Source organism: Apium graveolens, chromosome 3 (genome assembly GCF_009905375.1).
Source record: "Apium graveolens cultivar Ventura chromosome 3, ASM990537v1, whole genome shotgun sequence".
Taxonomy (NCBI): Eukaryota; Viridiplantae; Streptophyta; class Magnoliopsida; order Apiales; family Apiaceae; genus Apium; species Apium graveolens.
This window is the reverse complement of record NC_133649.1, coordinates 33,913,488-33,925,789: the sequence shown is the minus strand read 5'-3', so window position 1 is coordinate 33,925,789 and position 12,302 is coordinate 33,913,488. Positions and strand designations below refer to the sequence as shown.

At 36.9% G+C, this 12,302-nt stretch overlaps 1 protein-coding gene across 1 annotated transcript; it reads right to left on the bottom strand.

Annotated features, from left to right (window-relative positions):
- Positions 1-9,277: 9,277 nt before the first annotated feature.
- On the bottom strand, positions 9,278-10,264 carry LOC141714089 (uncharacterized). Its single transcript, XM_074517630.1, has 2 exons — positions 10,149-10,264; positions 9,278-10,046 (listed from the first exon to the last, which is right to left on the bottom strand). Exons 1-2 carry the CDS (start codon positions 10,262-10,264, stop codon positions 9,278-9,280), a joined length of 885 nt encoding a protein of 294 aa, XP_074373731.1.
- Between the last annotated feature and the right edge of the window lie 2,038 nt (positions 10,265-12,302).

Here is a 12,302-nt window from a genome sequence, read left to right as displayed (position 1 = left end):
TCCACAAACTCAGGGGGAGTTTCCAGCAATCAAAACTCAATCACACATCAAGTCAACATTGAGGTCTCTTCATCTAGAGCTAATCTACCTCAACCAAGGAAATGGACAAAAGATCACCCCTTTGAACTGATTATTGGTGATGTTTCTTCTAGAGTTCAAACAAGAAGAGCAACTAAGGAAGAATGTCTATATAGCAGCATTCTGTCAAAGGAAGAACCAAAGGAGGTAGAAGAAGCTTTGTTAGATCTCGATTGGATTTTAGCTATGCAGGAGGAGCTAAACCAATTTGAAAGGAATAAAGTATGGAAGCTGGTACCCAAGCCTAAAGGAAAGAATCTAATAGACACCAAATGGGTATTCAGAAACAAGATGGATGAAAATGGCATAGTAGTAAGGAACAAAGCCAGATTGGTTGCTAAAGGCTATTTCCAGCAAGAAGGAATAGATTTTGATGAAACATTTGCTCCTGTTGCAAGACTTGAAGCCATCAGAATCTTCTTAGCCTATGCAGCCCATGCCAATTTCAAGGTCTATCAAATGGATGTCAAAAGTGCCTTTCTGAATGGAGATTTGGAGGAAGAAGTGTATGTTAGTCAACCTCCTGGCTTTGAAGATCCAAATTTTTCAGAGTATGTCTATTATCTACTGAAAGCACTTTATGGACTGAAGCAAGCACCTAGAGCCTGTTATGATACTTTATTAAAGTTCCTTTTGGAAAATCACTTCACAAGAGGCACTGTAGATAAAACTTTATCTTTTAGAAATGTTAATGGCTCTAGCATACTTGTTCAAATTTATGTAGATGATATTATTTTTGGCTCTACAGATGAGAAACTTTGTAAAAAGTTTGCCAAACTGATGCAAAGTAAGTATGAAATGAGTATGATGTGAGAACTAACTTACTTTCTTGGTTTACAAGTTAAGCAAGTTAGTGATGGAATATTCATTAGTCAAACTAAATATATTTTTGATCTTTTAAAGAAGTTTGATCTAATGGATTGCACATCTGCAAAAACTCCCTTGGCCACTGTAACTAAGCTTGAACTAAACACTACTGAAAAGTCTGTGGATATTTCAAGCTATAGAGGCATGGTTGGCTCACTTCTGTACTTAACAGCTAGTAGGCCAGATATAATGTTTGCTACATGTTTATGTGCTAGATTTCAGGCTGATCCTAGAGAGTCTCACTTGATAGCTATTAAGAGAATTTTCAGATATCTCAAGGGAACACCAAAACTTGGCATTTGGTATCCTAGAGATTCTGGTTTTGATCTAACTGGTTATTCAGATGCAGATTATGCAGGTTACAGAATTGACAGAAAAAGCACAACAGGAACTTGTCAATTTCTAGGAAACAAGCTTGTGTCCTGGTTCAGTAAAAAGCAAAATTCAGTTTCTACTTCTACAGCTGAAGCTGAATATATTGCTGCTGGCAGTTGGTGTGCACAGATTTTATGGATGAAAAATCAATTGCTAGACTATGGTTTGCAAGTTGAGAGGATTCCTATTTTCTGTGATAACACAAGTGCAATTGCCATCACTGAAAATCCAGTGCAACATTCAAGGACAAAGCACATAGACATCAAGTACCATTTCATAAGGGAACATGTAAAGAATGGTACTGTAGAGTTACATTTTGTTCTAAGTGAGAAGCAGCTTGCAGATATCTTTACCAAGCCACTGGATGAATCCACCTTTTCTAGGTTGGTAAGTGAGTTAGGTATGCTTAATTACTCTTGAATTTATCTGAGTTATTTTGCAAGTTGAAATGTAGCCATAAATTTAGCTGATTTTTAGTCATGGATGAAATTTTGGCTAAGTCAAAATTTGCATCTCGACGGATGACCATTATCCATCGAGTTGAGTCATCCGTCGATATACTATTTGCAAATAAAAATCAATTACTTTTCTGGAATATTTTAAATCTCGACGGATAACAGTTTATTCTCATCCGTCGAATTGTCTAAATCTTAACCGTTAATTTCCCGAACATTATCCATCGAGTATACTTATAGCTTGTAAGCATTACACGACGGGTAATGGGTGGAAATTTTTTACAGTTAATTTTTAAACGGCTATTTTAGGCAATTTCTATTGGGTAATTTATTTTACTTTATTATTTTCATCCGTTGTTTTTGAGATAGTATAAAAGCTTATTTCATTTCAATTATTTTCTTTTATCATTCTCAAATTCAACTGCTTTTATTTCATTCTCTCTCAAGCAAATATTCTCTTTCTCTTCAAGCTTTCATTCTCTAACAATGACACCTGTAGTAAAGATTATATCTCAGACTGGGTTCATTTACGAGAAGAACAACTTCACTGCTTTGGTCAATACGGGTATTCAGCAATCAGAAAACTATCACAAGATGATGGACTTTGTGAAGAACTGCAAGTTAAGTTATGCCATGCTTGAATCACCCACAATTTTCAGTGAAGTTGTTGAAGAGATGTGGACCTCTGCAATCTACAACTCTACTGACAAAACCATCACTCTAACTATCAAAGGTAATGAGTTATGTATCAATAGTGATGTGATAAAAGCATGTTTCAAAATTCCTGATGATAATGTAACTTCACCACACACTGACACTGATATTATCAATATTCTTAATTCCATGCATTATGCACTTCCTACTACTAAGCTAAGTGATATTAGAATATTAGGTCTTAGGAAGGAATGGAGTTTCATGTGTGATGTTGTGACTAAAGTTTTCTCTGGAAAAATCAGTAATTTTGATTCTGTGAACATTTCCATGCTTAACATGCTATACATGCTAGTTATAGATAAATTTTACAATTTCAGTGACCTTGTCTTGTATGAGTTAGGTTTTAAACTAGGTGAGTTAGCCAAAAGGGGAAAGAATGTATATTATGCTAGATTTTTTATGCTATTGGCTAACCATCTTTGTCAAGAGATTGTACTTGAGAACCCAAACAACAAATTAGCTTGTTGGGTTCAAGAGAGAAGAATCATTACAGATTTGAACAGAGCCAACCATCACAAGGATGTGCCAATGTTCTACTTCCTTATAATGCAGACACCTCAGGTAAGTGAGGTAAGTTCATCCATACCCTCAACTATTCCAATCTCCTCAATTTCTTTGAGTTCAGGAGTAGCTATGGCAACTGTGACAATAACCAAACAGTTGCCTACCAAAGCTGCCAAAATAACTGTAATTTCCAAATCCAAGTCAAAGAAAACCCCCTCTGGTATCTATCAAAAGGAACCAGTTGAAAAATCTACCAAAGCCAAAGAGGGGAGTGTGAAGGAGGGTCAGTTAGGTGAGGGAAGGGGTGAACATCAAAGTAACCCCACGGATAAGGTTGGAGAGTTGAGTGAATCCCAGCCTAGCCACACTGCAGTTTCCCAACAAACCGCAGTGCTTAAAAAGGACAAAAGCTCACTTCTAGCTGCATCCTCCCAAAAGGATGTGGCTATTGAACAAAGCTCTCAGCCAAGAGCACATGCCAAAAGGGTTAGGGACACAAGCTCACCCCAAACTTACACAAGAAAGAAGAAATCCAAAACAACTGGGGATGCACAGGGCACACACACAATGCAAACTGGTGCTAAAGACACAGTCCCTGCACTTTCTCAAATTCAGATTGATGTGGCTCCAATAAATGTGGAGTCACAGCCAAAATCTCTTATAATAGAAGCCTCTGAAACACCATACTCACCAACAAACTCTCTAGAAGTGGATATGATAAACACTTCAATTCCTGATTCCCCTTCTTTAACTCTGTTAGGTAAGCCAAAATCTAGTGCAAGTGAGCATCATCTTTTAGATAATTTGTTGGCTCACTTGCCAATTCTTTCAGATACTATTATGACATCTGTGCCTCAAATAACTTCAATCAACACAGAGTCAACAATAGTTTCTCTTCCCACCTCATTCATTTCTACTCTCTCGATGGATATTGCTCATCCGTCGAGTAGTGATTGTATCCCGACGGATAAGCTTAACAGCAGTTATCCGTTGGATAGCCTTACCACTCACCCGATGGATATCACTTATCCGTCGAGTGTCTCTGCACAACTTCAAACTTCAATTATTTCTAGTACAGAAGATTTAGTGGTAATACAGTCACTCTTAGGACTGAGAGAGGAGAGTGCATTGAGTGAGAGTCTGGGTTACTCCTAGGCAAAAGGAGAGGAAAAGAGTGAATCTCAGCAATCCATTTATTCAGGATTGGCAAAAGTGAGTGAGAGGAGTCCCACCTTAGTAGGTGAAGGTGATGGTGTGAGGGTGGGGAGCCAGGGTGAGACCCTGATGCAACAAAAGAGAGATTATGAGAGAAAGGCAGGTACAGGAGAAATAAGGGTGGATCCAGCCATTGCTAGTGAGTCAATGATTATGGATGATGCTGAAAAGGGAAGACAATTTCAGCAACATTACAAAGCTGAAATTGATAACATTTCCTTGGATGCTGATACTTTTACTCATCCTGTGTCAGCCTATCAATTTTTGGCTGCTCAGGGCAATGTGGAGGCAGAACAGACTTTGAATTTAGTACACACCTCAGAATCTCTTCAAAGAGATAAAGCTGCTGTCAATAGGATGCCTTCTCAAGCTGGTGAGCCATCTGAAGAATTTGGAGTAAATTCTAATGATGATGACTCTGTTTCTTTGGATGGAAGCATGAACTTAGGGGGAGATGAAGGCCCAAGTTCTGTTTTAAATTTACCTGGATGGGCATGAACAAAGGAATTTACACCAGGACAATTTGATGTGTCTTTGGTCAAGCAAGTGATGGCTATTCAAAAGACCCTTCAGGAAACTTCAGATGCTGGTACCAAGGCTATTCTTCAAGCTCACCTAGACTCTCTACATCTCATGAAGATCCAGCACTTAAGATAAAATATGAGTGTGGATGAACTAAAAAGAGATATAGCTGACTTGAAGACATACAATTCTGAGAAGCTGGATTCAGTAATGCCATATAGTACCATGCAAGATCTATTACTAAGATTGAGGAGAGAATCAGATTCTGAAAAGAAGCTAGCCAAGCTGGAAAACAGAGTTCAAGTTATTGAGAATTCAGTGGCTATCCTTCTTCAAAATCAATAGACTCAGACAAATCTTTTCATGCAACTGGCTAAAGCACAAGGCCTAACTCCTCAACTTGATGATAACAAAAAGGGGAGAAAGAATCAAGTAAGGGGGAGAAAGGACCAACTGAGGGGGAGAAACTTCAAGTACAAATCAGCAAAGTAATTGTACCTTCAATTACAGTCTCCAAGCTAGCAGTTGCAGATGGTATAGATCTAATTAAAGCAGCAGCAGCAAATTTGAAAGTTGCTGAAAAAGCAAGGTTGAGTTTGATCAACTGGAATAAGATTGATGAGGAGATACAGAAAAAGTTTGAACTAGTCAAGGAGCCAGTTCAGTCAGCCATCCATCACTCTCATGTCAAGCCAATCAGTGTGAATGAGATGAGCATGAACTATCTGGAAAAAGGACAATCTTCCTGTATCAAGTCTACAAAGGCTGAAACAATTCTTAAACCAAGGGCAAATTATCCAAAATCATCTTGGAAGAACCCTATAGACACTGTGTATGAGACACCCAAGCCTGATGAAAAGAAGCTTCTGTCAAGATCTATTATCTTCTATAAAGATCCAGCTGATTCAGCTTCAAAAAGGAGAATTGCTAAGATATTCAGAAATGGAAAGGAAATTTGTGTGGTAGCTGGACATCCACAATTTGCTCAAGCAAAGAAAGAAGAAAAAGCCAGATTAAAGCAGGAAAAGAGGCAAGCTGCTCTAGATGCAAAGAAGTCTAAATAAAAGAAAGAACAGATTGCTATCTTGGCCAAGATACAGGCTGTAAACTCTTCTCAACAAATTCCCTCTTAACCATCTGAAGCTGCTGAATCAAAGAAGAAAATTGAAGAACAGAAGAAATCCCCAAGGAAGAAAGAATTGGCTAGAAGAACAAAAAGGAAACTGGATGTTGTTGACAAGTAATTGGAAGATCAATTTCCTAAGGAATCCACTCCAGCTACAACTCAAGCATCAAAGCCCTCTGTGGTATTTGAAGACATAAGGGCGGTGGATCCCTACAGGAACATACATGGTGAACCTATTATGCCAAAGGATGAGCCAATAGAGTGGGATAAAATACCAATTCCTGACTTCAACTTACCAATCCTTAGCAAGCCAAAAAGGAAAAAGTCAAGGGCAGTCAAGAAAGTGAAGCTGTCACCTCTCAAATCCAAGTCAGTAGTTAAAGCTCAACCCAAGGTCAACAGGGGAGACTACTTGTACTTGTGTGACATCAAAGAATTGTCATATCTAAATCTTTATCTGGATGAACTGGATGAAGTAAGGGCAATTGATGCATACAGAAACCTACCTGAAAGGTTGGTGTTCAAGTACAAAGGAGGAAGGGAGATTCAGTGGCCACTTCACAGGATTCTTCAAGAAAGCCAAGTTGTGCTGATTAAAGTCTATTCATCCTTTAAGAAAAACTTTGGGTTCAATGTAACTGCAAGAAGACTAGTATTGAAGAAGATTGAAGAGCTGAGGAGTGTTAGAGCTAAAGATGCACTCCCAAAGACTCTAATCATCCCATACACAGGGAGAAGAGTGCATCTAAGGCCCTACTGGCTGATGGAATTCATGGATGACAAGGGTGTAAGAAGATTCTTCAGATTAGAAGACCAATTGAGTATCTCTAGCAATGAGACTCTCTTGGAAATGTAAGAAAAGCTAGATCTCTCAGAATCTGATGAACTAGAATTCCACAGGCAGCTCCAGAATCAAATTGAAGAAAATAACAGAAAGCTTGGAAGAAGATCCAGACCTTCAAGGAACTAGAAAAATCTGCTCAGGCTAGAGAAGCATCTTGAATTGATTGTGAGCCAAACCTTGTTCATTTTAATTAATTGAAGCACTTTCAGTTTTATCTACTTATCTTTAAAGATATATGTTCAGGATGTTTTGTTATCATCAAGTATCTCTTAATTTATGGCTACAATTCAGTAGACATAAATTGGGGGAGATTGTTGTGCATATGTTGTATACTTGATGATTTCATAAACAAAACCTCTAAGTAGATTTTACTTAGTGAAATTATGTAGCACTCGACGGATAAGAATTATAGTCCCGACGGATAACTCATTATAGTCCCGATGGATGATTAACTTATTATCCATCGAGTGAGTAGCTTATGTAATAATAAGTTTGTAGCACAGTTATGTATGCACCTTTGTATAGAATCTGTAGTAGCATATAAGTCATGTTGACTTTAATTAGATATGCAGAATAGGTTGATTAATTGTACATAAATGATGTCTTGTAATTCTGCATAAGTGATATAGAGTCAAGTGCCAAAATAGCTACCGACGGATGATTAACAAAGCCATCGACGGATGATCAAATGACTATCAACGGATGTTTAATATAGCAGTCGACGGATGATCAATTAAATCATCAACGGATGTTCTGAAAGTCGACGGATGATCATATGAAGAATTCAAACAGCAGTTGAACAGTGAAAGCTGACACACAGCCGTCGAGATGTATACAAACACACTGTGGAAGCCCATTAACCGGGTAATAGAGGACGAAAAGCAGCAAAGCTTAAGACTGTTAGATTTTATATTTGTTCAATCTTTTTGACTTTGTAATCTTGGTATTATATAAACCAAGAGAGTAGAAAATAGAAAAACAACTGAGATAGCTGAGAAACACAAAAACAGAGAAATCTTTGTAAGCAGAATCAATAGCATTTCCTGTATTCTCAGTAGTTCCATTTGTAAGCAGCTGTGAGCATTTCTGCACACAGAGTCCTCTCGATATATTATATATATCTCTGGTGGAATTGTTTAAATCCACCAGAAATTTTTTAAAGACTCTTGTTTTTAATTACTTATATTTTGATTCAATTAAGTTTATATTCCGCATTGTGCTAATCAAAACAAATATATCTATAATCGAGTTAAACATTTTTATTTCAAGAAAAAGGTTCAAGAATTTCATTCAACCCCCCTTCTGTAATTCTTGCTATATTGTTAAGGGACTAACAGGTATCATCAGCATACTGCAAGTGAGAAATTTTCTTACCCTCCTTTACCATCTGTAAACCCTCAATGATACCTCTTTCACTTGCTTTGCTTAACATTCTGCGTAAAACCTTTCCTGCTAGATTAAAAAGCTTAGAAGAGAGAGGGTCCCCTTGCCTAATTCCATTTGGCATGCTAAACTCCCTAGTAGGTGAACCATTGACCAAAACAGATAATCTAATGGCCTTAAAAAAATCATCCATCCACTTAATCCATCTACTACCCAATCCTAAACATTTTAAAGTTTTGAACAAGAAACTCCAACTTAAAGAATCAAAAGCCTTCTCAAAATCCAGCTTTAATATCAACCCCTTGCTTCTGGAAGACTTCATAGAATGGGAAACCTCATTAACTATAAAGATGCTTTCAGCAGTCTGTCTATCCTTTACAAAACCAAATTGATTTACCCCTACCAACTTATCATACACTAAATTTAGCCTATTTTCCAGCACCTTAGTTAAAAGTTTGGAAACACTATTTATTAGACTTATAGGCCTAAATTCATTGAGCTTATTTGGCACCCTAACCTTTGGCACCAAAGCTATGAATAAATAGTTAAATCCTTTAGAAAGTACTCCAGTAGTAGCAAACAACTTAAACCCTTCCAAAACCTTATCCTTCAAGAAAGGCCAAAACTCCTTGATATATTTCATATTAAAACCATCTGGACTTGGAGCTTTATCATTGCTAAATGACTTAAGTGCATTTTCTTACTCCTTCATGCAGAAATCCCTTTCCAAAAAAATCACTTCCTTATCACTTAATCTTTTGTCTATTAAAGACCTCAATTCAAAACACTCCAACTTCCTTGAGTTAAAAATATTTTTAAAACACTTGTAGAAAGCAATTATAACCTATTTTGAGCCAAGGCATTCCCTTCCACTACAATTTTATCAATTCTATTCCTGCATCTCCTTCTCTGTATCACTTTATGAAATTTTTTTAAATTTTTGTCTCCTTGCAAATTCCACTGTATTCTTGCTTTCTGCCTTAGCATTGAATCCCTTTTCTTGTAACTTTCAGTCAAGTCCAATTGATACTTAACAACTTCCTCTTCCCCAGCATGACTGCTATCAAGACATTCCAATCTATTTTCCAACTCTTCAATCTTAATATCCAACTTATCCTTAGATCCTTTGCACCATTGTTTCAATCCCAATTTAAATTTCTTCAGCATGACTGGAAAATTTTCTTATAAACCAGATTATTTGCCTTGCTTCCAAAAGTTCTCCATTTCCACCCTAGCATGTACATCATATAACCACCAATTGAACGCCCTAAATGGCACTGGATCCTTTGTATATTTACTAACATACAATAATATGAGTCTATGATCTGAAATCATCTTGTTGAGTGCAAAGACTTCCAAACAATCATTAGCAAACCAATTATCATTCACCAAGAATCTATCTAACTTACTACACCTACCAAAAGGACCAAACCAAGTAAAGTTCTCATTTACCATCCCAATCTCACACAAATTATTAATCCTGATAAAAGCTTTAAATCCCTGCACATCCAACCTTCTATATGTACAATTTACACTTTCCCTCTCATCCATAATACTATTAAAATCCCCAACTACACATACCAAATCATTCCCTGCAATCAATAAAATCTCAGATATCTCAGGCCACAACTTTCTCTTACCTTTTAGATTTAATGGACCATAAACATTGACCACATGAAAAATGTCATTTGTTAGACTGCATTTAAACTGAACCCATTTCCAGGTTCTGCCTGAAGCCAAACCTAAATATTGAAAACACAAACTATCCCATGCCATGATCAACCCTCCTGACAAACCATCTGAGTTCTGTATAAGCCATCCAACCTGATCATTATCCCAAATAGATTTCTCCCAAAACTTCTTCCAATCCACACATTTCGTTTCCTGTAAACATAGTATATTAATCCCTCTAGCTCTGATCAAATATTTAACCTTTCTCCTATTCACACTATGACACAACCCCCTACAGTTCCAAGACACTATTTTTATATTCCTTACTGACATAATGACTTAATTTTACTAAAAACCAATCCAACCTAGCCAATCAAATTACAGTTCTCCCTACTGCAACTGCTCTGCTGTCTTATTAAGGACAACCTCTCTATCTCCTAACACTGATAATCCCATTTGCTCATCACATTCTATTATTTCCCTAGCTGCTTCTTTCCTATTCTTCTCCATGTTTCCTCGCAAAACTTTCAAGCTGCCCCCTATCCCTAAGCAAGGGCCCAACTTTTTATTTTTTCCAAGATACTTCCTACAGCCTAAATTAAAACCACCTTTCAAATCAAAAGGATTACTAAACTTTTTACATCTCCTTTTAGGTCTACCCACTCCTTTAACCTTGAGCTTAACAATACCATTACATAGAGAACTCTGAGAATTGATAGCTGAAATATCAGTGTTAGATATATTTGAGATGTCATGTTTAATCTGTTGTGTTTATTTTCAGGACCTACTGGAAATCACAACTTACTGAAGTCGGAACTTATATCAGAACTTAAGGCCGTCAGGATTTATATCAGGACTTAAGTGCGGATACTTCAGATAAGGAAAGCAGCTGATTAACAGGAAAGGATCGTGACTAAAATAATAAAAGATATGCATGAAGAGTTAGAAGACTAGAAAACTTATAGAAGATATCTGATTGATATATTTTAGGAGAAATAATTATATTCTATATCAATTAGAAGATATCTTGTAACTGTGTACTATATAAACACAGCTTAAGGTTTACACTATATGTGTTATCATTCACGAGAAAGATTATACATTGTAACCTAGCAGCTCTTAGTGATATTGTTCATCACTGAGAGAGAACAACTGTTTTATTGTAACAGAGTTTATTATATTGAATATATTTGATTACTGTTACATACTTGTATTCGGAATCGATTTTATTGTATAAACACTATATTCAACCCCCTTATATAGTGTTGTGTGACCTAACAAGTGGTATCAGAGCCTTTTTATTAACACACATACAGTAAGATCCAAACAATCAATTATGTCTGAAGAAACACAAACTCCAACTAAGCCCACCAAAACTCAAGATACTCAAAACACTCAAACCCACAGTCGATATGAGACTATTAGGGTTCCCATACTGAGATCATCTGAGTATTCCATATGGAAAGTGAAGATGGCTATGTTTCTGGAAGCTACAGATCCAGAATACCTTGATAGAATTAATGAAGGGCCATATAAGCCTACCAAGCTCTCTGTTGCAGTTGCTGATCAACCAGTAAAGACCATACCAAAGAAGAAAGGTGAATACACACCTGAAGATATCTCATCTATTGCCAAGGATGCAAGGGTAAGGCATTTGATGTATAGTGCAATTGATAATATCATGTCAAACATGGTAATTGGATGCAAGACTGTAAAGGAGATATGAGATGCTTTGGAAACAAGATGTCAGGGAACTGATGCAATCAAAAAGAACAGGAAGACTATACTCACTCAAGAGTATGAGCACTTTGACTCAAAAGCTGATGAGTCATTAACTGATTTATATGACAGGTTTGACAAACTCTTGAATGATCTGTCACTGGTGGACAAGGAATATGATCTTGAAGATTCAAATCTAAAATTCCTTTTAGCTCTTCCTGAAAGATGGGATTTGAAGTCAACTACCATAAGAGACAACTATGACCTTACTGAAACTACTCTTGATGAAATTTATGGTATGCTCAAGACTCATGAACTTGAGATGGATCAAAGGAACAAGAGGCATGGAAGAAAGTCAAGGACAATTGCTCTTAAAGCTGAGGAGGAATCTCCTTAAGTGGTTGTCTCAAAGAGGGGCAAAGGAAAGGCTTTCATCATAAAGTCTGATTCAGAATCATCAGATTCTGATGATGATGATTCAGAAACTGAAAGTTTATCTGAAGTAGATGTTGATGCAGAGATGATGCAACTGTGTGCTTTTATGGTGAAGGGTATCACACAGAGAGTTTACAGGAAATTCAGAAAGGGCAAGAAGTTTTCCAGGAAAGGTGGAAGTTCTGATAAGAAAGGGTTCAGAAAGTCTAAAAGCAAAGGAGGAAAGTCTGACAGAGGAGACAACTCAAATGTCAAATGCTACAATTGTGATGAAAGAGGCCACATATCTCCTGACTACAAGAAAGGGAAAAGTGATAAAGGCAAGGCACTTGTCACAAAGAAGAAAAGTTGGAAAGACACATCAGATTCTGAAAATGAGGTGAACTATGCCTTG

Excerpts from the sequence above, each read along its gene's own strand:
- LOC141714089 (XM_074517630.1), bottom strand. The coding sequence starts at position 10,264 with ATGGAGAAGAATAGGAAAGAAGCAGCTAGGGAAATAATAGAATGTGAT. Across the intron at positions 10,047-10,148 it reads AAGACAGCAGAGCAGTTGCA|GGGGTTGTGTCATAGTGTGA; the intron begins GTAGGGAGAACT and ends TTGGAACTGTAG.